Genomic DNA, 27599 nt, shown 5'->3' with positions numbered 1-27599 from the left:
CATAAAAATGAGGTTGGAAGTCACACTGGAGCTGAGCAGTGCTCCTAAAGCACTTCTGAGTGCTTTCTCCTCATTCTGTCTTTGAAACGCTAAAATTGCTGCTGCTCTTTAGCTTGGTGGGTCAGTTTGACACAGATCACAGTTCAGCGTAATACTGAAATCTGAAGAGAATCAGCAGTTCTTCCTTAAAGCAGGCTTCTCTGAGCTGCTGCTTTGCTTTTGCTTTACGAACGTTACCTGACTGAGAAGTGGCAGGGCTGCTGAGAGCTGCTGAGGCGCTGCCTCTGTGCAGCATTACTGCAGCAGTCAGGTGTGGGTCAGCATCTGGTGCAGCTCACAAAGAAAAGCGTGCAGTTTCTTTTCTGAACTTTCAGGTCTTGCTGTCCATGTGCTCCGGGAGGCGTACCTTCCGAATACCTGTTCACTGGATCTGTCTGTAGGGTGGTTTTGAAGGCTGACTTCTGCTTCCTTTGCTGTCTCCACATAGTTAGTAAATACTGGCTTCTCATTAGGAAGAGCATCTGTGTCTTCTCTTTGTATCTGTGAATATAGTTTTCTTTCTAGTAGAGCCCATCTCACTGCTCCATTTAACCAAGTCTACCTGCCTGCATGCGTTTTTTTCTGATGTTACTGCCAGTGTGTATTCTATTGCTCTAAACACAGTGAGTTTTTTTCACTTTCTGAATGTTTTTTTTTTTTTCTGATGCTTTCTAACTTTCATTTTTGGTTGTCATAGCAGCCAATTTTGTTGCTATCTTACATTTCATATGCAGTCCATTATGTCTTTGATTTTGTCCTGCCATGTCTTTAAAGTCTCACTGAGTATCTTACTTTGAACTAACGTGCCAGTATTTTATTTTCATTTGCTTTTCTTTGTCCAGTGGAAGACCTAACTTCCTAAAGCTTTAAAATGATTCTCAGATTAGATCTTTGCTTCTGATAATTCCTGTTGAGATCTTGTCGGTGAATGGTACTGCCATATTTTTCTAAATGGATAGCAAATGAAATCTGATGGTTTTGTCACTTCTACAGCTTGAAAGCAGGCTGCTAAGTAGTGACATGTATGGAAACAGGTGGTACTCCTAAACCACAGAGGAAGTCTTCAAATGTGTATCAGTTCTGTGTTGAAATTCTTTATGTCCTCAAACTGCTGCTTGTTAAAAATCTGGCATGTGTTTGGAGATAGGAAGGAAAGCTTCAGAAACAAAACAGAAAGCACATCTCAGTGATAACTAACAACCAGAAGTGTTATAGAGTAACTTGTACTGAAAAATATCCTAAGTAAACGTCTGCTGTAATTCAACACTGTTGATTTTCTAATAATAAGAAATACAAAAAGCCCAAACATGTCTTTACAGGAGCTGTTGTACTCGAAATTTCATGTTTTTCTGAAGCTGAAAGAATATACATGCTAGTTAAGGATACAACTGTCAATGACAAGCCTCTGAACGCTGTGGTGATTCCAGAAGTTATGGTAAGAGATGTGTCAGAACTTACAACTTGTGTCCAAACTAAAAATGCTGCCTTCACACTTTCTTTTTGTGGAAGTGAGTAAAAGTGTGTGCTTTTCAAGGGAGGACCGGTGGGATGTGGGATAATACTGGAGAGTTTGTACTTCATGCATCTGATACATTTCTGTTACTTAAGTCACTTGTCCTGCTGTTGAATTGTGAAGAACTGTGAGCATAAGTACAGAACTGCAAAGGGAAGAAAAACAGAATTTTCATTTTTCTTGTATTTATTTCAAACATCAAAAAGGTGGGCATAGTTTTAGCTTAATTCCGTAGCAGTTTAAAAAAAAAACCCTCTTTCTAAAAGAAAATTTGCACCTCGTGCAGAGGTTAGAGTTTGTGCAGGAGCCCTTCCATAGATTCACATTTGATTTCCGTATGTTTTTGTGTTTACAGCCCACTTTACTATGAGTCACGTGGTTTCCTAATAGGCTTTGTATTAATGAAGCAGATTCAGGATAGAGAGAGGGAAATGGTTCACTGAGCAAAGTCATTTTGAACCCAGGTAACGTAGGTTCTGTCCAGAAGTCAGTGTAGCCCTGATTGCTTTCTGCTGAGCATCTTGCAGTTACTGTCTTTCTGGAGTTGTACTATGGCAAAAGAACTGAAAGTCTTATTTTGACTTCTTTAAAACTTCACGAAAGGATGAAAACTTCACAGCAGTGGGGGCTGACATAGCTTCAGGTGGGAGGATCTCAAGTGCAATAGCAAGGCTGGTAGCTGCATACTTGCAGGCCTACTATATTAAGACTCCTGTGCTTGTCTGGTGGCTAATTTTTTTATTTAAGTAAATGCTAGTGGCAGTGCTTACATTTAGCTGGCAATATTACATACTACACCTCTTCCAAAAGAAGAGAAACCCTTGTGATTATATGGGTGTTAGGTTTTGTGAGATAGTTAGAAACAAATCTTACTTCTAAGTAGGTTTCAACTCTTCTTGTTACCAGGAGCAGAACAGAAAGAGTGAAGCACAGAGACGAGCCTAGATGCGGTGTATAGTGTGTGAAGTTGAATTTATCTACTCTGTTGATCGCGTGTCTGGATTTCTGACATTGGATATGTCGAAGTGAAAACATGGATAGTGCTATCATTTATTTGATACAAGTTATTTCTAAGAAAACCTGTTTGAGGGGACTGCGTGGATGAATTTCTAATATGAAAGAAGAAGAGAAGGGCTGTACGTGTACCTGTACATTTCCTTTCTATTTGAGCATGTACTGTTTACGTATAGCTCACTCCTAAAGTAATGCCTGCTATGTATTTTCATGGATGCTACAACTAGATACAAGGAGCACATCATTTCATAGAGAAAATTCTCAGACACGAAACACTGTTTTTCATCATAGTCACCATTATTTGCTGTTCATTTTTGCCAGTGATGAACCAGAGCCTGAATGCTGTGCTCATAAAAATCTGCACCAATGGAGCTGACCCTCCCTTCATCAATTCCATAGCTGCTGTGACAGTGTTCTTGCTAGGAAGATGTTGCCCATGCAAACCATATTTGCATCAGCCCAAACAGATGGAAGTCAGAAGTTGCCAAATCCAGACTATGCAGTGGGTGTAGCAGGACAGTCCCACCATGATTGGCAATGTACCTCATACTGCTATGGGGCCTGGTATTAGTGGGTTGCAAGAGAAAAATTGTATTTTTCTGCAGCTTGACTCTGGAAGTTCAGCCCTTCATCTCAGTTAGATCACCCCTTTGCTATCCCAGACACATCGCACATCACTTTACCTGCTGAGGGCTCCATCTAAAACTTTCTCTTTGATGGGGAATTCATGTGTCACCACTCCATGGACTGCTGTTTTGACTCTGGCTCTTGGAGGTGACACCAGTTATTGTCACTGATAAAGAAGTGATCTAGGAAAATGTCACCTTCAACTTGCATTCATTCAGTAGGTTGTGACAAACTTGCATATGATGTTCTTCCGTTCCTCTGTGAGCACTGTGGGACTCACTTGCCAAAAACTCTGAGATATTACTCATGCTGCCACACTGTTGCTCAGTTTTTTGCACAGTTCCATGGTCGTAACCCACCAATTTGCTTGGATGAGCTAATTGAAATGCTTTTCATTTCATGGAATGAGTTGTACATGGCTGTCCAGAATATGGCTTGTCTTCCAGATCACTGTTCCCTGCTGCTGTTATCTGTCACGATAACAAAATTTAGAGGGAATATGTAGCCTCTGCTGCCATACCACTAACATCTGCCTCTGTTGTGGGCTAAAGTAATAAAATAGGAAGCATTACTTTTGGAGCAGCACTCTTGTTTTGTGTTCTCGCTAAAAATGAGCCAAGAGTAAAGATGATTAACATTTCAAGTGCCATCCATCTGTGCTTAGGCCACACAGCTGTTGCTGTTTGCTAATTAGCTGGGGTAAAGCAAAGAGTGATTGTCGATTCTGCTCTTTTAGCAGTTGAGCTGGATGAGCTGCTGAGGTCCTTTCCAGGCCTGGTTTGTATTGTATGTATATGCAATCATTTGAATGCAGCAACAGGAAATACTTCTACGAGAATTGAGTAATAGGATATATGCTCTGTCGTTCATCTTGTGAATGAAGTACCAGGAAACTGGGGATGAAGTTCTGATTTGTAGTCTTAGAAGGAGAATTGGTAGTAAATGAAAGGCCACGGTGTTTTGGTTACTGAGTGACTTTTCCAAACTACAACTTCAGACAAATGAGCTATGCTCTGCTCTTCTTGAAATTCAGTAAAAACACAAAAGTAAAGGAGCATTTGAGCATCTGCGCTGTGCTTTGCTGTTCTGCGATATCCCCAGTACAAGCTGTACTCACACTGGTTTTGGTGCACCTACTAACGAGCCAGCCCAGGTCTTCCATGGTATTGTCACATCTGCCAGCAGCTGTTAATCACCCTGTTGGCCACAGCCCTGCAAGGACTTCCCACCTTCTGGTTTCCTCCACGATAAGAAGCAGCTGCTGGAGGTGCTGCAGCGCGGCACAGCTGCTGTCCTGGTGGCACTGACACCTTGCTTACAGCTGTGGGTTCAGGGCCTCCTTTCTGGAGCGGTCTGGCGTTAGGGAATGGAAGCAGGAGTCCTTGCATGTGGGAGGTGCTGCAGGCAGCCTTCTTGCGAAAGTTTGGTTTTTGCATTGCTGAGTGACCTCCATAGCTCCTGGGAGCAGCCTGGGAGGTAGGCCTTGGGCTGGCAGGCCTGGGGTACAGAACGCCTTGTTCCCTGCTGTGGTGTGATATGTGCACAGTGTGTGCAGCAGAGCATGAGTAGTAAATATCTTGCTGGAGCCTGAAGCTGCGTTGTGCAGATGCTGACAAGTCAAGCAGAGTGCAGTAACTTGCAGCGTGCCCCACTCACACGCCGCCTGCTAGCGGCCTCTGAGAAACACGGCTTAGCAGTCAGTCACACATCCCCAGCTCGGAGCATCCCGCACTGCTGCGCGGGGAGCAGAGCGCAGCTCTCCTTGGGGCCTGTGCCTTTCAGCCACCGCTGCGGCGGCTCTGCTCTTCTGTGCAAGCCTGGAATTTGTTCTGGGACTCCTAACCTACGGAAAAGCTATTTTCTTACAAGTTGGTCCTTCAGAGGGATTTAGCAGCTCCCCTTAGCCATTCAACCGCAAGCAGTGGTGAGAAGCGAGTTAAACGTAAGGGTAACATTGAGAGGGCTTCTGCCCTTGCTAGGATACGTTGTTCAGTCTGCATCCCACTTTCAGTCCTGAATGGTTGTAAGTGGGGGTTTACACTGTAAGATATTTGAAGGGGGTTGTGTTTGTGCGGTAGGACTCTTCAGTTTCTGCTGCGTGCAGATACCTTGTTTGCTCCAGGCACTCTTTGCTGCTGCTTGTGACTTTTAGCGGTCGGCATAGATGTTGCCCTTTTTTAATTTTTTCTTGTACAGTATTGACACTTGAAAAATACGAAATTTAGATGGCAGTTTTGTGGAAACTGTAAATACATATTTGCAACGTTATGTGGGCTTGAGTAAGATCTCACACGACTTTCCAGAACGCAGCTGTGCTTTTGGACGTGTTGGGATTTACCACGTCTCAGCACAGTCCCCCAGGTTCTCTGTGAATGGTTGTAGTTGCTTGCTTTTAGACCAGGTGTGTGGATTTTGTCTGTAGAAGCAAGTAGTACAAGACACGTGCTTACGGTGTCTCTTCTAAATGTCCACAACCAGGATTTTTAAAAATTACTTTCCTGAGAAAGAGAAGGTAATCAAGTGCTCTTGTCCATCTTCTAGCAAGGTGTTGGATGTTTTGGGCTGGTTTCTGTTCTCTGATTCTTTCACTGTAAAAGTCTTTGTTTACTTTGCAGCTGAGTATTATTTCATTTCTTCCTTCTTCCTCCCACCCATCGATTTGTTGCACACCACAGGTGTCTGGGTCCTGGACCACACCAGACGTTCCACATAGCCTGTTCAGAAAGCTAAAAAGACTGGAGGTGAAATTTTCAAATTTAGGAAGTAAAAAAGGTTTGAAGAGAGAAAAACAACTTTTCCGTTCAGCAGCACTCTGCCTTTCCCTGCTGGCAGAATTCTCAGACGAGCCTTCATAGTGGGACGCGGCTGATAGAGCCACAGAAAGGCCTTGACTGAAAAGCCGACCTTTGTTTACTGTTTGTATAATACCTGTGGTGGCTTGAGGGGAGGAAATCCACCCCTCTCCTTGGATGTGAGGATCCTTGAGCTGCTGACCTTGCAGTGCAAGAAGTGCTCCCTTTTTGCAGCAGCGGCACACAGTGTTTTGTTTAGATTTCCTGTACTGGCTGCAAGTGTCCTTTCCGTATACTTAGCAGACATCAGCGTATTACAGTTTTTGTTCACTGGGCTTCGGTGAGTGCCTTTCCTTTTCCAGTGAGCCTGAGCACGCAGGTGAGGCCCATTTGGACTCATTCTTCACAGTATGGATGAGGGTGGTTGTCTCACCACTCTTGTTCCACCAGCAGCTCAGAAATGTTCTGGGCTCTCCTGACTCTCTGCCCCCACAGAACAGTCATGTCTGAGACCAAGAATGTCTCTTTTTGGCCAAAAGTAAAGCAAGAGGAAGGAGGGGGCAAGAGAAGAAAGGTGTTTCACCTCTGTCAGCCTTCTCAGTTGCTTGGTATTACACTTCTCTTTTCTCTTTGTGCCTAGCAGTCGCAGCTGATGGCAGAGGATACTTCTCGTGCAAGCAGGGATGCAGAGGAGACAGATTTTTATGCAGCTGCAATATCTTAATGCATCTGGCAGAGGGTTAGTGCCTGGCTCCTCCACAGAATTTGAGGAAATTTCTTAAGTCAATATTCAAACCCCAAAATACTGTTTGCTTTCCAGCGTCTGAGCTGGCTCACGCGCAGCAGTAACATGGCTATTTCAGCAGTGGATGCCAGTTTCCTTCCCCACTTTTACTTGGTAAAGCGGTCTCATTTCTGCAGCTTGAGGGTCAGCTCACAGTCCTGGTAGTTAGCATGCACAGCAGCTCCGACACTATCTGTGTGCTCTCTCCTCCCTCTGTGCTGTTCAGATCTCCTCACGTGTCTGCAAGCTGCTTCTTCACTGCCCCCTGAATCATTCATGTCTAAATTGACTTCTCTTTACCATTGTTTTTTCTGGGGTCCGTCCTGTCAGCTGTGTGACAAATTAGTGTTCCCTGAATGCTGTCCAGTTTGTAAATACAAATTACCACGACTTAAGGACTGTGGCAGACATTTCCGTTTCAGAGCACACTTGCTGAAACGCCTGATGGACTTCTAATGTATACCCACCTCTCAGTTTGGTTTACTTGTTCACTGTGACAGGTTGCATAAAAGATGCCTTCATGCTTCCTGGTCTTTCTAGAGTCATTTATAAATCATGGACGATGGGATGTTTGAAGACCAGTCCTGAGGGGATATTTCTCCCCATCATCCCCATGCAGTGGATTGGCTGTCTCATTAAATCCCCACCTGCTGCTTGCAGGCACTGAGCTCAGCATGGCTCCTGGAAAGGCATCAGAATGCTCACAGCACTTCTGTACCTGCAGAGCCCTTCAGCAGACATCCACAGTGGTGTAAAGATGGCACCACAGAATGCTATGGACATCCTGAGATCACCTAGTTCAACCCCACTGCTGAAGCAGGTTTCCTACAGTAGGTTGCACAGGAAAGCATTCAGGTGGGTTTTTGGGTATCTTTAGAGAAGACGACTGCACAGTCTCTTTAGGCATCCGGTTCCAGTGCTCTGTTATCTTCACAGTAAAGAAGTTTTCATTTTTCCCTCGTGTTCCAGTGGAACTACTTGTGTTCTGCTTTGTGCCTTAGCCCGTCAATAAGCACCGCTAGAAATGACCCTATCCTTCACACTGTTCTTTCTCACGCACTTTTTACTGAAGGTATGGAAGAAAGGCTGTTGGTGATACCTTCATGTTAACGTTAGGCCAGACTGACAGTTTGAGCGTAGCTGGAGTGGATTAAGGAAACGTTCTTCCAGAAAGACAAAATCAGTAGCTAGCTTTGATAATTGTCTAGGTGTTGAGTCCTTTTTTTTTTTCGTATTGAATTTGGATTTTTTTTTTTTACTAAGCATCAAGGAATTATTAGGAAATACTTTTGAGATGCAGTAGTAATCTTCCTTCCTGGTCGCAGTTTTGGCTAATCCTTTCTTTTCTTCATTCAGGCTTCCAAGATCCCACAGAACTGCTGGCCGCTTCTTGTATTTGTGAATCCAAAAAGCGGTGGTCTGAAAGGTCGGGATCTGCTGTACTGCTTTAGAAAGCTGCTGAATCCACATCAGGTCTTTGAGCTTACCAATGGTGGTCCTTTGCCTGGGTATGTTGTAATATTTTTTCTAGTTATTGATGTGACTTTGTTTTGTGATGTTTTTTCTTAAGGCAAATCAGATTCTGTTCTTACAAGGATATTAATTGTGTCCGTTCTTCGCCTGGACGACAAAGTAGAGAATCAGACTGGTTCTTACTGGTATTTAAACAGACTTTCCTTTTCTGTATAGAGAACAGATTAGTTCCTGATGTATGTACTTTCATCAAGTCTAACAAATCCCAGTCCTAGGAAAGTCACATGTCCTTTACAATTAATGCAAATACACTTATCACTGAAAACAATAATATTTTATAAATAGAAAGAAAAATGTCATGTTGCCTTACAAAAATGCTCATTTTTGCTTTTATTTCCTCTAACATGCCGTGGAAACAAACAGGGAAGTATAATAAAATTTTCTATTTTGACTCCTGAAAGTTGGCCACAGTTGCAGAATTAACGGGCCTGCCCAATCACAGCTGCAGCGTTTCCCAGTCTGAGGTACAGAATGTAATGTGATTGCAGGGAGGCAGTAACTGATTACTAGATTTAATCAGCACCATTTTGTTAACACTTCATAAAACTGACAGCAATGATTGCAGCCTACTTGGAGTAGCCTCGTTATGCAGTGCAGTTTTTAACAAAGAACTCTTATGACTCAACCTTCAAAACAAAGGTGTTCAAGAGAGAAATGTGGCTTATGCAGGAAGCAAGTTAAACAAGTTGCACAAACTTTTTGGGCTGAGTTTTGTAGGTTTGTTGTGTTTCTAGTGTAGTTGAGACTGCAGCTGTGGTAGTTAGTTCATTTTGCTTTACCCACGAAGTATTTCTGTAGATGTACAGCAGAATGCTTCTACTTGCTTACTGCTTGCTGTGAGATGTAAGTAGAAATTATTTTGCAGACCTGTTGTGTAGGATGAAAGGCCAAAAAGAGTGAGAACAAACAAAATAGTACTACGAACAAAAAGTCCTATCAACATTCCACACTTGGCAGCTTAGGAATGACTAAGTAAAAAAAAATTCAAAACCTCTACAAAGATTTAAGATGTTCAGATGGAAACTATGAACAATTTGACCTATTTGGTGAGGAAAAAAGGATTAACAGTTGCTCTCCAGCTGCGAAAAGTCATAGGAGAGTGTGGTTTTCACTCTTTTTTAAGAATTCAGCTATAATGGGTTACGTTAAATAACGTAGGTGGAGACTGCCTTTTTGTGCTGCATTGTAATGCTTCTTTTCCCCTTCGCTTTGTTTCTGAATGGAGGTTTCATACGTTCTCCAAAGTCCCCTCTTTCCGAGTGCTGGTGTGCGGAGGTGATGGCACTGTGGGTTGGGTTCTTGGTGCACTGGAGGAGATCAGGCACAAGCTGGTGTGCTCAGAGCCTTCTGTTGCCATCCTGCCCCTGGGAACAGGTGAGAACTGGGACAAGCGCTAGGTTGGGGACTGCTCAGTACATGCTGAAGACCTTGTCTTCATTCTCCGTGGCTTTTCTGTGTTGTGTTTGGAAGCACTAATTGCTGGGAAGAGGGACTGTCATAGGCGTAAGCTCTAAATAATGAACATAGGAACATGGACTTGGAGGCAGACAGCAGAAATATCTTCCCAGGTAGCTCAGGGTTGTATTAGCTATTACTTTCTTGCAATATTCAGGTTTGAGTTCAGCAGATACTGACCCACATTCTTTAAAAGCTTGTTTTCTAGTTCACTGTGGATCTGATCTCTCATACCCAGTCTGAAGGTGTGCCTGCCACAAGGTTAAACGCATGTAGTCTTCAGTAAATATTCCCTTCATTTTGTCTCTGAAGAAGTTACCCAACTGGGATGTGGTTCAGGGAGAGGCATTCAGTGGCCCAGCATGTCGCTGCTGACTGGTCTGCGTGCAGCTTCTGCATTGGTCCAGCAGCTGGAAATCCAGCTGGATCTCTGCCTGAGGCTTTGTGCCTGCTCATCCTCCAGAAGGTTTGTCTTCATTTATCCGCCTGACAAACCGCTGCTGAGGATGCCAGGACTCGGTAGCCTGCTGTAGATAGCATGCCGGGGATCTGCTTGTCAGTTGGTGATGCTTCCTGAGTGAGAAGGAGCTGTTTTTTTGCTCTGGCTGTGTCTGAGTGGATAGCACTTGGAGAGGCCAAAATATTCTCCCCTTGACAACCACTGCTGCACTGTGGGCTCGTGGACTCAGCTGTGTGCTGTCTTGATAACGGTTTCTTCCACTGCATTTTTCAAATGAAGCAGTATATCTGTGTGACACAAAGCACACAGGCAGCCGTAATGCTGGGGTGTGTTTTGTGGTTGACTAACTTTTCAGTCCGGTTGTGCTGCTTTCGTGACTTACTTGGAGCACTTTACAGTTATTTGAGGTATAGAGCAGAGCTGAAGGAGTTGTTGGTGCTTTCAGCTAACTGACAAAACGCTGTCGTATTTTGGGGCTTTTTGTTGTTGCCCAGGTAATGACTTAGGACGAGTTTTGCGCTGGGGAGCTGGCTACAGTGGGGAGGACCCCTACTCCATTTTGATTTCTGTGGATGAAGCAGACGACGTTCTGATGGACCGCTGGACTATTCTTTTGGATGCTGAAGAGCCTGCTGAAGGTGCAGAGAATGGCGTGGCAGAACCTGAGCCCCCCAAGGTGAGACAAGGTTTGGCTCGGGTTTGACTCTGAGAAAAGCTTGTTCCCTTGAGAGTCACAGGGAATGCAGTTATTAGCGTGGTTAATCTCCTATTGCTCACTTACCTGTGCTTGGGCCTTGCTAAGCTGTTTCTTAGTGAAGACAGTGCTGCGTCTTGATCCAGCTCTTCAGTTCTGGTGGGATGGTTGGTCACAGAACACCTTTCTTTATTGCTTGGCAAAAAGTATCTGATAGCACATTAACGTAAAGATATACATGTCAGTGGCGTGCCTTTTTGCTTTGCATTTGCATTTGAGAAATGTATTTCTCACGTAAGGAAAGCCAAGCACTTCCCATAAGACTAGTGAAACTGGAGTGTTGAGCAAAAAGCTGCGTATTATACTAGTTTGGTCTTTCTTGTTACAGCTCAAAACACAACTGTAAGTTACAGAAATACAGAGGAGGTAAATCCTCCTGTCATCGTACTGCCTTTGTGTGTCTGTGTATGCTGCATCTGTTTTATATTCTTGGAGGAAAAGGCCCTGAACCTTGGTTTGCATTTCTTGTTTCTGCTTAGGAAAATAAAGGTGTTGATTGTTAATGGTGACTTCAGAGCTTTTGTGGATACTGGTTCTCTTTATTTCCTGACAGAATCAAGAAATTGGGTAGAAGAAGGGGGAGCAAAAAGAAGAAAGAAAACTGTAATAATGGTAGTCCTTGTCTAACATTTTTGTCCAGTTGCTGGAAAATCATAGGCGTTGTGTCGGTCGGAGAACTTAAGCTGCCGGCGTTCTGGGTACTTTATTCGGTGGAGAAAGGGTTGGATCTGCCCTGAGTGTTCCTGATCTGCTTCCTAAAGACTAAAGGTGTGAGAATCAAGGGCTGGCACAGAACAGCTGTGGAGTGAGCTGACATACAAAGGAAGGATCAATAGGAAAAATAGAGATCTGCAGAACCTTGAGGTTGTTACATAGGGAGCTGTTTAAAATGCAGCTGAAGGTGCATAGGTGAAGTCAAGTTCTGAACTCATGTGGCATAAGGTTGCTGCCAAAAATAATAGTGGTGTCAGTGTTTAGTAATTTATATGTAGTTGCTGCGTAGAACTTCTTCACTTTGAGAAGCTGGGTTGGCTTTATTTCTGCATTTATTTTTATGCCTGCCTTATTATACTCATTTCTTGAAATTAAGATTAAGTGTTGAAATTCATAATAATTTGGAAATAATGACAGTACATATAAACAACTGCTTTATTTTTAGTGCTGTTTTCTGGAAAATGTTCCTAAATTTGTCAAGATGCAAATAACTTGGAAGAATCATCAACAGATCTTCCTTTTGTTGAGAAGTTTTGGAACCTCTGCATTTAGGAACGTAAGCCTTGAGGAAATAAGACAAATAATTCTTCCTTTTTTATTTTATTTTATTTTATTTTTACAGATTGTACAGATGAACAATTACTGTGGTCTTGGCATTGATGCAGAGTTGAGCTTGGACTTTCATCATGCTAGAGAAGAAGAACCAGGGAAATTTAATAGCAGGTAATCCTGGGGAAAACAAAAAAGAGGAAGGGGAAGTTATGTAGTATCCCAGAACTTCCAATTTATGCTGTGGCTGATAATCTTGCTACAAGTATTCACAAATAATGTTCCTTGAAGCAAAACTGGAACAGGCAGGAGTTAAAATAGCCATGAACTCTTAGGCATACAATTTGTTTGGCTTTTTGTTTTTCTTTTTTTTTCTTTTTTTCCTTTGTGTTCCAAGAGAGAACATAAGATAAGTTTTTTGGAAGCCCTATTATTATTATTCACTGTAATTACTTGCCAATAACTTCAATGTCAAATTCAGTAAAATTTCAGGTTAGTGGAAATATCCCATTGAAAGCCTTTAGCAGGAGAGAAGGCAGTGCTGCTGCCCGCTGTATGTTTCCCACCCTCATGGAGTGCTGTGTTAGTATCTGCATGCTGGTCATTACAATTTTTAAAATATCTCTGAGTCACAAATGAAGCAGAGCAATAAGGTTTTGTACTTGGGTCAAAGCAATCCCAGCTCTGTATGCAGACTGGGAGAAGAAGTCCTTGGGAGTTGCCCTGATGAGAAGAGCTTAGGAATGAAAACTAACCATGAGCCAGCAGTGTGCTCTTGCAGCTCAGAAGGCAAATGGTGTCCTGGGCTCCATCAGCAGAGGGGTGGCCAGCAGGGACAGGGAGGTGATCGTCCTCCTCTGCTCTGCTCTTGTGAGGCCCCATCTGCAGCACTGCGTCCAGGTATGGGGCCTCCAGTACAAGAAAGACAGGGAGCTGTTGGAGAGGGTCCAGAGGAGCCACAAAGATGAGCAGAGGGCTGCAGCACCTCTACTATAAAGACAGGCTGAGGGAGCTGGGCTTGTTCAGCATGGAGAAAAGAAGGTTTCAGAGGAACCTCATTGCAGCCTTCCAGTATTTAAGGGGAGATTATAAACAGGAGGAAAATCAAATTTTTACATAGGTAGATTTTGATGGGACAAGATAGTTTTAAAACCAAAGGAGTTTTAAACTAAAAGAGGGGGCACTTAGATGTCAGGGGGAAGGTTTTTGCTGATAGGGTGGTGAGGTGCTGGGGTAGGTTGCCCTGAGAGGTTGTGGATGCCCCATTCCTGGAGGTGTTCAAGGCCAAGTTGGATGGGGCCCTGGGCAACCTGATCCAGCACTTGATCTAAGGGTTGGCTAGTGAAACTTGGAACTTGGTGATACTTGGGGTTCCTTCCAGCCCAAGCCATTCTTGGATAAAAAGCATGCAGAGCAATCAGTAACAGCATTTCTTTTTGTTCCTTTGATTACTGAACCTGATGAGAGAAAAAAATCACATTTGTGTAATTAATCAGTAACCCTTCATAGACATTGTTCTTGCCTGCTCTTTATTCCCCTATGTTCGCAATATCTTCTCAGTTGCCAGAACAGTATTACAGCTGCTTAGTGTTCCAGTCTCATCTATTTAGAATCTTCTCTGATCTCACTTTTCTTGCATGTTTTATCAATGCAGATGTTGCTCATATATCTCCTAAAATGCTGAGTAAGATACTGGTGTTCTCCTTACTGACAGAATATTTAAGAGTTATGCTTTGATCTTTATTTCCCTGTGTGCTTTTAATCTGTCTCATCTTTAGCAGCACATGGTGTGCAGCATCTGCAGTGCAGTGGGCAGTGACTTGATGTCACTCTTGCAGACCTTCAACATGCCTATTTGGACATGGTGCAAGAATATCTTGGAGAGCATGTGGGAAAAACAGCGCTTTGGTGGTTGGGTTTTTTTTTTTTTTTGCAAATCTGAAAGACTGTATGGTTCTGTAATTCAGGGTCTGAGAAAGAAGTTATGAATTACCAATTGATGCTGAAGTATTGTTTTGCAGGGACAAGCAGCTTGTGCAGACTAATGCTGCTGGCACAATTGCTGCTTTTCAGCCTCTGTAATGATGGCTGTTAAAACTTTGCTTTCCCCTTTCTCAGGATATGCAAATGCACACACTCTTGCCAGCCAGATGAGCTCGCACTTCTTTTTTTCAATGAATTAACTGAAAAGCATGGTGATCAAACACCAGGTGCAGCAGTGGCTGTCACACAAGCAGTGCTGCATGCAAGATGGGACATGTTGGGTGGTGCAGTCGGAGTCTGCATGGAAGAAAACGTGCTTGTGTGCTCTCTCTGATTTGATATCATAGGTTGGTCAGTGTTCTGAGAGCTCTGAGCTCCCTGGCATCATGCTGTGCAGTGCCTTTGCAGGCTGAAGATTCCATTCCTGGGTCCGGTAGCTCACAGTGCAGTGGTGATCAGTTGCAAACACAGCGAGGTGTTTTGGCAGTGGTGATTTCTGTGTGTTGAGTGTCAGTTTTTATGAGAGTGTTCCCACGGTGTAAAGCTGAGGATCAGGGCATCTGCCTTCATTCCTAGTATTCATATTTGAATGTTGGCTGTTTCTGTAGCGCAATGCTTGCAGAAAAACAAACCAAAGGGCCACTCCGGGGCTGAATAGTCCAAGTCTCCACACTAATCAGAGTAGTGGGATGTTACCTCAGTATCTGTACTCCAGAACGTTCCAAATAATTCTGGGGTGACATAATGGTGCAAGTGTTGCAGCCGAGCTTACGCAGAGACTCACGGCTCCATGGGGATAACTCTGCACAGAAGGCCCTGCCCTCCCCCCTCACCCCAGTGTCATTCACAGCAGGGCTGCAGTGTGAGCCTTACGTCGCAGTACAGACCTTGAAGCCAGTGAGCATAAATAAAGTGCTTCAAAGATGACTGGTCTTTCCTACCTTGCCAATTAAATGTGGTGAAACTACTATCTGCACACTATATTCGGGTTTACTTTATGAGATGATGCTTCTTTCTGCCAAGTGGGCAAGTTAGTTTGTTGTTCAGCAGAGCTAGCAACAGACTGATTACCTTGGTTTGCACTCTTTCCACCAAATCATGCCCTATGTGAGGATGCTCAAAAAAGAGCAGTGTCTCTGTCTAGTTGGGTGTGCAAGGTTCACCCTCCCAAGCCTGGCTAACTTTTAATCATAAAGTCTGCCCCCTTCAAAGCCACAGGGTAGATTTTGGCATGGTAACGTTACAGAAGTCTAATTTTCTCTTTTTTTTTTTCTTTTTTTTTTTTCTTTTTCTTTTTTTTTTGTCTCTGTGTCCTGATGCAGTTCCTAGCTGAAACGGAATGCATACAGAAGAATTTAGTGATAGGCTTTGGTCTTTGGCAGTTTTTGCTCTTTGCTGTTGCCATGGGATGCTGTACCCAACGTGTCCTGTGGACTCTGAGGTCTATAGCACTTTCTTTGCAGTCACGTAATTGAGAACTGTGTCTGCAGTTACAGCTCTCTGTCGTATTCTTTTAGTTTCTACAGGCTTCTCTCTTGATGTAACTGAAGTTCTTATCTCTTGGGGGTACATAAAGTACTTTGTTTCTTACCTGTATTTTTCAGTTGTAATTAATACATAGAAATTAGACAAAGCCTGTTTTAGCATAGACACATCTCGTAGCCTTGTCTGGAGTGGAGGCTTATGCCAAATGCTCTTACATCAGTAAGAAAGCTAAGCCTCAGTAGTTTTTAAGACTGTTAACGTGTACGGTGAATCATTCCCAGGATAATAATTTGAAAGAACTAAACAGTCTCTGTCGGGAGAGTGGACTTTAAGCCACGTGCTAAACTGGCTGTCGTCACCACACGAACATAACTCAGACACAATGTTAGGGATGTTCTGTGGGTTGGATTCCAGTGACAGCTCAGTGCTCACAGGGTCAAATAATGGAAACTCATGCTTTTTATTTCAAGACTCTTTAAGGTTGCTGTGTATCTCAATGTTTCCATTATAGAAGAAAAGACCAATGTTTGTTTACATAACTCTTAAAATATTTTGACATCTCTAGGGATGCCGTAAAATCTTCCTCATCTTTTTTTACTCCAAAATTAGATACCATAGAGCTCTGTCACTGATTAACACTACAAAGCATATTTTCAGTTTCCACAGCTGAGCCTGGCTTAACTGAATGAGCAATATGTAAAGTCCAAACTCAGAAGTGTTTGTGCCTTAACTTTGTGCTTTGATTATTTTGTCAGCGCATGATGAAACAGTTTAAAGTGTTCCATGAGACTCCTAGGTCCTAATCAGCATTACAGTTTTTCAGCCCAAAAGTTCTCTTGTCAAAGAGGCATTGCCTCTCTGCATCTCTGTATCTCCACAGGCCTTCACAGCACAGTTCCTCTCTTAGTTAAAAGATGTATTAAGTAGCACTTTGTGGCTTAGCTTTCTTTCTGTAGTAAAACTAAAAGAATTCATAGAGGTTTTTAATTGAAGAACTCTTTAAACATACCTGCTGAGAACAGTGCTGGTGTGTGTTGACATGATGCTTGTCTGCTCCTAGGTTTCACAACAAAGGAGTTTATGTGAAAGTTGGGCTGCAGAAGATAAGCCATACCAGAAACCTTCATAAGGACATAAAGCTTCAGGTTGACCAGCGAGAGGTGGAGCTACCAAATATAGAAGGACTCATTTTTATTAACATACCCAGGTAAAAATGAGAGAAAGTAATCTTTGTGGGGACGTACCTGCCTGTACATGTGGCAGCGGTGCCTTCTGTTTGAGCATCCCCACAGTGTGGGCTGGCAGGTCATTGTTAAAGGGTAGTTGTGGTTACTGCCAAGCTCTGGGCTTGCAGTGATGCACGAGGAGTCTCAACACCATTCTAACAGTGTTTTTTTCTGACCCTTTAAAAGTCACAATCATGCTCCAATAAAAGGTGTTACTGCCTTGTTTTCCCAGTGCAAACCCCAGTACATCTGCTACTTCTCCTGTGTCCTAAGAGTAATTAGTAAATGTATCATCACTGGAGACAGATGTGTATGGAGTTGGTGGTGCTGTTTTCTGGATAGCTGTGGAAAGCGCGCATCTCTGGAAATGCTGGCATTGTTGCAGAGGCTGCACAGACACCAGCAGGAAACCAAAGGGAAAGCTGTAGGAAATGTGACTTCCTTAAATTTGCTGGTGATAAGAGTGATTTTTTTTTAATTTGTGTAATAACAGCAATGCATTAGTGCAGCCATACGGTTTTTTTCAAATATGCTCTAGCCTTAAACCTCTCTGTATATGATTTCAGTCTGCTTTGAAGGTGTTTCATCTTTTCATTCGTATGCCAGGAGTTGGATATGGTGATCCCTGTGGGTCCCATCCAGTGTGGGATATTCTGTGGTTCACTTGTATTTATGTACACACACAGAAATGTGCACACTCAAGCGTATGTTGCATGCGAGAGCTGTGGAGAAGATCAGGGTTAGCACTGGGCAATCGGTGCACCTAAAGAGCAAGCAAATTACATGAATGAAGAAGGTCAATACTGCACAAAATGCAAAACTTTCTTTCTCTCCTCAGCGATCTCGGCAGAATGCTTCCGAACTCTAGAAAAGCATTTCTTGCTCTTAGTGCAGGAAAGCTCAAAGTCTCCCTCCCTGTGGAGATGAGCAGAGTGCTGAGCTTTTGAATCCTGACAGAGCAGAGGTCCCAGGTGGGGTGGTCACTGTGTGTGTTCTCTGTGCAGCTGGGGGTCTGGAGCTGATCTCTGGGGCACTGACAGTGATGACCGCTTTGAGAAACCACGCATTGATGATGGCCTGCTGGAAGTTGTTGGTGTCACTGGTGTTGTTCACATGGTAGGTTGTCACTCTGCTGCAAGTAGAGGAAACATGTTTCAGTGAGCCTCTCTGGTAAACACTTTTCTCAGACTGATTTATTTTCATAATAAACTGCATCTTAGAAGTGAACAGTCCTAGGAGGTATGCATCAATGCTAGAATTACACCATCATTTGTTCAGGTTCTTGTTATGTAGTACAGAAATGGTTATAGACCATAAGCAGAATTCATGGCAGCATCAGCTGTCTGCAAACAGATGTTCAGGAGTTAGCTGTAATTGCTGTGCTCATTCCTGGGCTGCAGGGCTGCCTGGTAGCCTGTGTGTTAGCCTGCTTGGAAGACCCATATCTAGATGTAAGACAACAGCAGACAGAATGGAAAGTGAAGAAACTCATGGCTGCATGAGAAGCATGAGAATTATGAAGAACTTGTGAAAAGAGCATGGTTCAGAGGTTACATGTATAAGTAGCTGTGGAACACAAATACACACATACATAGATGTTATGGAATGCATTACTTTTGTGTTAAAGTTTTGGCCTTCATGTTTGGTATCTGTACATACTCACCAGGACAAATTGTAGAAGCAAAGTTCTGTGGTTAACACTGATCCAGTAGTTGAAGACGAATATGAAGTTGAGTATGGCAAAACTCCTTCTCTGTGTTTTATGATAATGTACTTCCAGATTTTGGAATTCCGCATGCACCACAGTCCGTGCTTTGTTAGGTGTTTTAAATTCATTTACTACTTTATGGAGGAGGGAAGTAAAACCAAACAGGATTTTTCTGAGTGTGTGCTCCTTTGCCAACAGGAAAGTTCAAAGGACTCCACTGTGTAATCTGGCCTCTGGCAGCACGCATACACTGAGTTCTTGTCCATAAAGTAACTTAAATAATTAATTTTGCATCCTTAAAGGCATCCTGTGCCTACTATGCTTGAGCAGTTCTTGTACTTGAAACTTAAAATATCAGTGAGAATAAAATTGTATCCGCCCAGTTCAAGTGGAAGTAATACTTGTGCTTCTTGTTTATTGGGGTGATTGATAATCTTGGCTTTTACTTCTTAACAGGGTCAAGTCCAAAGTGGTTTTCGTTCAGGCATCCGCATAGCCCAGGGCTCATATTTTCGTGTAACGCTCCTAAAGCCAATTCCAGTTCAAGTTGATGGAGAGCCCTGGATTCAAGCCCCAGGACAGATTATTATTTCTGCTGCAGGACCAAAGGTAATGGCTGAAACTTTGTCTCAAAAAACTGACTTTGTTCCTTCAGTTACATTATTCTGTTACGTTGCTCATCAGTTGTGTTCTGGTACTTAACTTCAGAAGAGCTAGTCAACACTGTGTAGTAATTGTTGGGTAAGCAAACAGTCATTTCTACAGAGAATTGTTTGATGGCCTTCTCCGTGGCTCAGATGAGGATTGCGTTCAGGAAGGTAGAAACTGAGCCCCAGCCAAATGGCTCCATTTTTTTCCCTTATTGAGATCTGCAGGTGGTGTTAGTTGCCCTGAAGCTGATGGTAGTTATGAGGGCCATGTTAGGACTCAGTGAGTGAGAGTGAAAGAGTCTGCTGGCTGTGCTGGTGGAGGGAAGATCTGTCCAAAAGCAACAAAGGAGAAAACTGAATAGTGGAGGGGGAGAGTCTTGAGAGAAAGAGGCTTTTGAGTTCATTAGTGTCTGCTTATTCCTAATATCTCAGTGTATATATACAGAAGAAAAGGAGTATCAACTACCTAAGCATTAACTTTTATTTTCGTATTGAAGTTGTGAAATAAACATTTTGTCTGTAACCTTAAGGAAACCTTTTTAATTCGCAGAAGAGACCACATAGCCTAGGAGAGGAGAACTACCAAAAAAATGGCACTTGTAGGCAAAAATGGGTTAGAAAGAGGATCATACCTCAGATGTTTGGGAATATGTTAAGTCTGAGGGCTGGGGATGGGGAGGGAGAGAGTGCAAACTTAAATTGGCCTTCCAGTGAGAAATATTTCTGTCCCTAAGGTTGGTGACTGTCAGTGTTACCTGTATATATGTGTAGTTATATGCTTGTACATTGATAGATATGCACATACACACTTCTGTACACACTATATACATATACTTACATGGGCCTATTTTTTTATGTAAAAAGCAGTTAATCCTAGCACTTTGTAAGGGTAGGTGTTTCACTCAGCTATGTATTTTAATTTTTTTTTGCAGTTCAACACTTTACTCATGTATTAGTTGTCTTAGACCTGCTAGTAGGTTACTCCAGATACTTGCCCACTCCTTCATTTTCTTTAAAAACTTTGTATTTTAGGTTCGTATGTTGAAAAAATCCAAGCAGAAAAAAAAAAAACTGGAAGCCTGAGAGAGATGAGAGTGGACAGCATGTCAGTATGCGAAGGAGGACGCTAAACGGAGACCTGGGCTCAGAACCAGTGCAGCACAACTAAAGACAGTTTGGTAGAACCGAGTGCAGACAGCTGGTGAAGAAGCGTTGTTTACGAGTGTGCCTTCATTACATTTTGATAGTACTGGGTTCTACTTAGTCTTTCAGAGATAGTGCCTCGTTGTTACAAGTAACTGTTATGTACCACTTGCCTCATTTGAGATGTTTTCTTTGGGTTGCTCTTCCATAAACCGTTGCCCAGTTTTTTTATGTATGTGGACACCAAGGCCAAACAAAGATTGTGAGGTGCCAAGATTTCTGCTTCTGCTTTCACAGACTCTTTCCGTCCTCTCTGCTTTTTCTTTGAGAAAATTGTTCCTTAGAAAAACTTGGTGCATCCTTCCATAAATGAAACTGTTAAGTTAATACCTACAGTAACCTTTGTACAAAAGGCAAAGACATGAGCTGCTGAGAACTCCTTGGATCAGTCCGAATAACACAGCTGAAACAACACTACCTTAGAAGAGAGAAAATACAGAACACAGGAGAGATGATTTCTCTAAAAGCTGTTGTGCTAGGAAGTACTAGAACAGTTGAGTCCAGCTATTTCAGACAGTTTATTTCAGCAGCAGGTGGACAGAATGGATGAAGGGCAAACAGCTTTTAAGTACATTATCAGTTAAAGTTAGTAACAAAGCCTGTTTAAAAGGCATTTGAATTTCAGCAGCTACCACTCCAAAGTAGAAAAGGAACAAGAATACCTGGGTCACTCCTGTAGTGCACTATTGCAGTGACTATTTTCTATCACTGAGAGCATTATCTTTAACAGCAGGCTTTTCTTGCTGTCTTTTCTTGTATTATCCCATGTTCATTGATTTGTTGGGCTGTTATTTAATAGCAAGCTCCGAGACTTGTAACTAATTAGTGTAAAGCAAGTACCATATAGTGTTCTTTGAAGTGAATATGGAGTAGTTTCACTCAGGAGTTTTAGGAGGTACTGAAGCCTGTAAAGTGCATGTAACATTCTGTAGGGTTCAGGAGAGTGGGTCATGAAAACTCACCCAGTCAGCTTTTTCAAGTACTTCGTGGGTGTTGTTAGCAGCTGTGGGCCCAGCGACTCAGTGACTTTACCTTCCCCCTGGGATGAATGTGTGTGCTCTTCTGAGTTCAGCCCTTTCTCATCTCTGTGAGATTGACATCAACTCTCTTTGCCTACCTGCCTGCTGCTGCTGCAGGGATCCAGCAGCTCTTTCATAGCTTCCTGCTAGAGGCTGGAACTAGAGCAAATGCTTAGTCCTGTACTGCACTACACGTATCTGCTGTCCACGTCCACAGTCATGTTGGTCTGCAGCAACTGAACGTTTCCTTTCACGCATTGTGCACTGTGCAGGAGGAGAGAGTGTGGATCCTCATCTCCTGATCACTAGACGTGGGATTGTCTCTGCTTCAGAACCTGGACAGGAAGGATCCACTGGAGCTCCTGTGGCATCCTGGTGCCAGCATTCCAAGCAGCAGGAACATGTTGTACTTCAGGCTGTGCTTTCAAGCTTATAAGTTAGAAATCTTAAACACATTGCTGCTAGTAGTTGTCCAGAAAGCCACAGAAACTGCTTTTTGTCCTTGGGGTAGCTGAAAGACTGTATAGTCATTCTAATTGCTGACTCAAACATGGAGAGAAAAGCTTCACTTTTTGTTACAGAAAACACAGATGAGCTTTTAAGCTTGTTGGTACTGACTGTCTTCTACAGCCCAAATAAATAAACCTGTCTGGCTGTTTTTCTAGACGCACATCATCCCGCAGCATGTAACTGACAGCGTTTTGTGTTCTTGGCTTGTTGTTAGGGGCCTGGCTGTCTCTGCCTGTTGCTTAGAATCTGTTACCTGAAATAACATGGAACTCCTGGGCCAGAGTATTTTAATCAGAGGGCCCCATGCTGTGACATATCGTTCTGTGGGGATTTTCCATCTCTGTAACGAGGCTGATTCAGGGCTGCATTGTGGTAGCAAGGTGACACAAATACAACCTTGTTCTTGCAGCTGTCCAGGTGGATCCTGCTGATGCATACAAAGACTTTCAGTTTTCTTCTTTCCTTCTCTTCTCTCTTTACCATAAACTGATTCCCACATGTTGTTTGAATAGATTAAGTAGATGAGCGCCACGCCGGAATGAAAATGTATCTTAAGGAAAACACACTTGGCATTTATTGTCTCTCTGCATCATAAAATGATTCTTAGTAGTTTTGAAGGCAGAATAGATTCCTGAGCAGTTGCGAAAGAAAAACTCTTGTAAAATTTTTAAGAGAAGAAACTCTGTTGTGCATCTCTGTTAAGCTGTAGCAGCTTCAGGAACTGTAAAGGCCAGCATATCAAAGGGATCATACATTTGTTTTTCTTAATTTTCTTTTCCTTATTTTTTTTCCCCCCCACATTTTTATCATGCTGGGTATCTCAAAAGGCCTAATATTTTCATAGCCTGTAAAGCTTCCTTGAAGAGAGGTGCTAACTCTTTACACTTAGTATGAAACATCTTGACTTAGCCTTTACATTGAACATAAAGAGGCAGTACAATTAGTATCACAGTGGGCAGATGAATGGTTTTGAGAACTGTGTGGAAAGAGGAGTGCTGTATGAGTGCTTCCTGAGTACCTAGCTTTAGGCAGGGCAGTAAGGAAAGCGGCTCATGCTGCCCAGACAGGTTTTGATCAGTCAGAAACCACAGCTATAGACAGGGAAGTGGCACAGGCTGCGCTGTTCAGGCATACTCCTTCATCCTCTTTGTATCCCCTGTCTTCTCACCCACAGCTGTGTGCAGCACACACAGTACTGATCCCTCACTTGGTATCCTACCAAGCATGGAGAGAGAGAGAGAGGTCCTTGAAGCCATGGTGCATTTCAAGTGTCTGTGCAGCAGACAAGTAGGTGGTCAGCTGGTTAACATCTGCTTTTAAATACATTGCCTCTGTCCTGAATTAGGAGAACAAAATTTGAAAGGTTATCCCTGAGATGTAGATACTGCATCAGAAAATTTGATATTATTTTCTCCCATGAATTTTAGACTTGGTTTTTGAAGTTTAAATTGCTGGTGCTTTCATTGTAATCAAAAACACTTTGTTTATGTGTGTGTATGTTTACATATACGTGTACACATACACACACATTCTTAATACAGTCTTTATTAATGTCCCGTAGTAGTGTGGTTTTGCAGCTTTGACTGTGTTGCAGCACTGTGATAGCATTCACTTGTGCACCTTTCTCTCACCATTGTGGTCAGGAGGCAGGGCAGCTTTCCTGTTGCACCCTCTTGGGCTGCCAGCACGTAAAGGACATGTACTTCCTAATATGATATGACAACAATAGAGCCAAAGCACAGCTGTGTTCAGAGTACAGTGTCTGCATGTGCTCCATCTGAGCGCCTCGTGTTTTTTCTACATTTCAATCGTTTTAGTGTGTTTAACATCAATGGAAATGGCTACTGTAGTGTTTTAAAAGCCAAAAGCTGTAGTATGGTCAATATAAATAAGAAACAAAACTAAAAGAACTGCTGCAAGCCGTTGCTCATTAATCTGCATAGTTACCCTCTTCAGAGTACTGCACAGATTGCCTCTTTCAAAGTGCAAGTAGTGCTCTTGTTTTGAGTATCAGCTCTGTGGTGTCACTGAAGGTGTGTGTGTTACCTTGCAGCACAGCCTGTTGGCATGTTACTGTCTGTGTACCAAATGAAACCTCATTTTGTGGGAGGATAACATAAAATGAACTGTGGTGACACCGAAAATGGACGTCTGTTGGAGACAGAACCGATGTAGCTGCATGGGTGTTGTACGGTGTGTGGGCAGATACGCCATATGTTGCATGGCCACCAGCCCACAGCCCTGCACTGATAGCAAAAGAGCAGTCAGGAGTCCTTCAGTCTGCACCCCGTACCTTTCCTGTACCACCATGGCACTAAGTGTGCATCTTCCCTTCCTGGTAAGCTGCTGTCCTGCCCTTTGGACTCGACCTTTATGCTGAAACTGGTGACGGAAGCATGAGTGCCGGGTGTTGTATGTGTGCAGAGGGTGTGGGAATGGGCTCACGCTGTTCTTCCATTTCTGTGTTAGCTTCTGCTCCAACCATTTCACAGCTGTGCAGCAAAGGTTCAGCAGCAGTTGAGATTCGCGGGGCAGCACCGCCTCGTTTTCAGCCAATGACCTTGTGTTCTTCAGTGCACGTATCATTTCATGTACCTTTTGCACTTAGCAGAAAAGGTTAGATAGTCTTAGAGTTAGATAGGCAAGTTAGATGGGCTTAGGGTGTAGCAAAATGGCAATGTTTGTACTCTTTACTAAATATGGGGATGATTCTGCAGATCTAAAGATGCACTTTCAGGTAATGGTGAATGCAAGTTGGTAGAATGCAACTCTTTAAAACTTCAGGAGCTTCTCTGGCCACAGTGCTCCTTGGTTCCTATCTCTGATTCTGTTCTCAAGAGCTCTGCGTTGGAATGAGAGATGGCACCTTCCCCACATCACAGTATGTATTCACAACTGACTGGAAAATTCACGTATATTTTTAAACAATTACAAATTGGCTGCTAGTCTAAGGTTTAGGGTTGTTAGTCTGACTTTATAATGCTTTTGAAAGTGATGTTAAGGTTTATTTATAATGTCAGCATTTTCTGACTTGACACTTCCTTGGCTTGTAAGAGAGGTCCAGCTCAGAGCCCTTGTTCCTTTGCTGCTAGCTGTTTTGTTGAACAGCGTAGACATTTTGTGTATAGAATGCAGTAAAATACATGCAATTTACTGATTTTAACCTGCAGCCAGTCCAGCAGCTTCAGTGTTTACAGGACAGTGACTACTGATTGTAAACCCACACGCATCAGTTGATGCCATGCACCCTTTTTGCATCTTGGAAGCACTGTTTCTGCTTCCTGTGACAGTTAACAGAAATAGTTGCCTTTTGGTTTAGACTCTTTGTTGTGTCCCTTTAAAGAGATTTACATGTGGTTACAACTTTCCTGATGTGGATTCATAAGACAGACTTTGTACTGTTACAAGTGTTTTATTGAACTTGTTTTCCAAAAGATTGACTTTATTTTTTGTGAAGATAATTTATGGCAGTATTTATAAGCAATTCAGTGTTGTCAAAGAAGTTGGTCCAAAGCCCTGAAGTAAATGTATTAAAGATGTATCACAGAGCAAAGTATTTTTAGTAGGACAGTGGTGTTGGCGTAGCTACCCTTCTCAGCTCTCCTAGCAACACTCTCATTTAACATGTCACCCTGGCTCAAGTGTGTTGCTTAGGAGCAGACTTGATTTCAGAAGATCTGGCTTCATTTACATTGTGCATATCCCCTTCTGGCAGCAATTTCAAATGTAAACACCAGCTGTAGCAGCCTGAACTTTTCCCCAGTACAAATCACTCAGTTAAAGAGCTTGCCCTGGTGCCTGACAGCAGGGGTACAAAGGTCTGGTGACCGTCTGGCCCTTACAGCTGTCTGTCCCTATCCAAAGGATGTGCCACACATTGGTCTCTTTGCTTTCCAAAGGAAATAAGGCTCAAACCAGATCCTTCCCTGTGTCGAATACTTGCAGCTTGCCGAGCCATGGCATCTCTTCCTTTGTGCTGCTGATTTTGCCTAAGTGGGTAGCAAGAGGTGCTTGAAGAATTAGTATTTATTGTGTTACTTTTAGGTGCTTATGATGCCTTCACTGCTATTTTGAAAGAGAATTGTGGGGATCTGTATCATAGCAATAGCTGTATAACTTTAGCTTTCTGAACATGCCAAAAAGAAGTAATCCTTGAAGTAGTTGAATTAGCAATGTTGTAGATAGTAGCAATCAATACCTTGAAGAAGCTGCAAGTTCTAATTAATAGGAGCATCTCTGCTTTGAGTGTAAGCGTCACAGAGTTTGTCGTTCACTAGAGATTTCAGTGTCCCTCTTATGACACGTTAACTCTTCTCAGACTCTAGCTTGGTTATTGCTTAAATAACTGCATTTCACCTCTTGTCATTTAAATCGGCCAACTTCAAGCGGATTTCTAACAAATGCCATTTTAATATCAAGATGCCTTTATGTGTCTAATAACATCTCTTGTGAGTGTTCGAATACCTTGGCAACGAATCAGGTTGGCCCAACAAGATGAGGTAAGCTGACCACTAAACAGATTAGCTGTTGTCTAGTGCTTACTCTTTGTGCACTTAATAGTTCTGGAAAAAAAATAAGGTCTAAGTATTAGCTTTCAAGTGCTCAAAAGCTGTTTTCACGTTGTGTGCCTCAAACTAGTAATGCATTACCATACCTTTACTTGTGCACTGGTCTCAGAAACAGTGTAACTTGTTTCTCAGTGTCTGCCTTGCAAATCACTATGCTGTGCTAACTTGTCAGAAAATGACATACCTAATGTATTGATTGGTTTAAAAGAAAGTTATTTATAGAAGTTGGGCTTTCCTCGTATATTTAAACATCTCTTTGTCTCTTTGAGCTATATTCATAGAGTAATTCTGTATATATTTTGCAATATGTCTGTGTTTGATTGTACATTTTGCACTGATTTGAAATTGTGTATTCTACATGTTATTTACAAGTTCCAGAGATCTATAACTAGAATTTGTCTGTGAAAAATACAACCTCTGTTCTGCCCTGGTCATTTGTGGAGTAGTGGTGCTTCTTTAAAAACAGCAAAGTACACTTACTCATCAAGAAACATACTTTCTTTCAGGTGGGCTCTTCTGCAATGTTCCGACATGCTGCAGGAGGCTGGTCACACACAGTGTGAGGGTGGCTGCGTTGTAGCAGAGTTGTTCATTTCTTGCTGTTGGTTGCTACCATTAACAGCTACACACAGCTGTGGTGTGCGGCACTCAGCAGCGGTCAGGCGCTTCTGGAGCCATTATTTCTGTGGGTCACACTTACTCCAACTGCTGAGAGCTGAGATAGCACAGTCACTGTTGTGCTGTATTGAGAGTTACTTCAGTGATGGTCCCAGCTGTCCTTGGGAAGAGGGTAAGCAAACAAAGTACCAGCCTGCACATGGGAAAAAAAATAACCTTAAATTGTTGTGATTTAGCCAAGCTGCATGCCAACTAGCTTGCTTTAGCAGTGGAAGGAAAATGTCCCTTTCTCTGCTACTAGAAAAGTAGCATTTTCCATTTATTCAGGTTTGAACAGTGTTGTGGCACACTAAAGCATACTGCTTTTCAGATTATATGCACTGTAACTTTTGCAC

The 27599-nt window shown here is 42.7% G+C and overlaps 1 protein-coding gene across 1 annotated transcript in view; it reads left to right on the top strand.

Moving 5' to 3' along the window:
* DGKQ (diacylglycerol kinase theta) overlaps positions 1-27020 on the top strand; it is an 83518-nt gene extending 56498 nt beyond the window's left edge. The window contains 10 exon segments of the mRNA XM_085214161.1: positions 1359-1474; positions 8126-8277; positions 9528-9676; positions 10712-10893; positions 12308-12408; positions 16763-16909; positions 17933-18044; positions 19093-19245; positions 20319-20346; positions 20349-27020. Of these exon segments, the coding sequence (XP_085070287.1) occupies positions 1359-1474; positions 8126-8277; positions 9528-9676; positions 10712-10893; positions 12308-12408; positions 16763-16909; positions 17933-18044; positions 19093-19245; positions 20319-20346; positions 20349-20416 (1208 nt within the window). The 3' untranslated portion in view covers positions 20417-27020.
* The last annotated feature ends 579 nt before the right edge of the window (positions 27021-27599 follow it).

Source organism: Meleagris gallopavo, chromosome Z (genome assembly GCF_905368555.1).
Source record: "Meleagris gallopavo chromosome Z, MGAL_WU_HG_1.1, whole genome shotgun sequence".
Classification (NCBI taxonomy): domain Eukaryota; kingdom Metazoa; phylum Chordata; class Aves; order Galliformes; family Phasianidae; genus Meleagris; species Meleagris gallopavo.
Note: the sequence above shows the minus strand (reverse complement) of the source record. Positions and strands in the feature narration are given on the sequence as shown.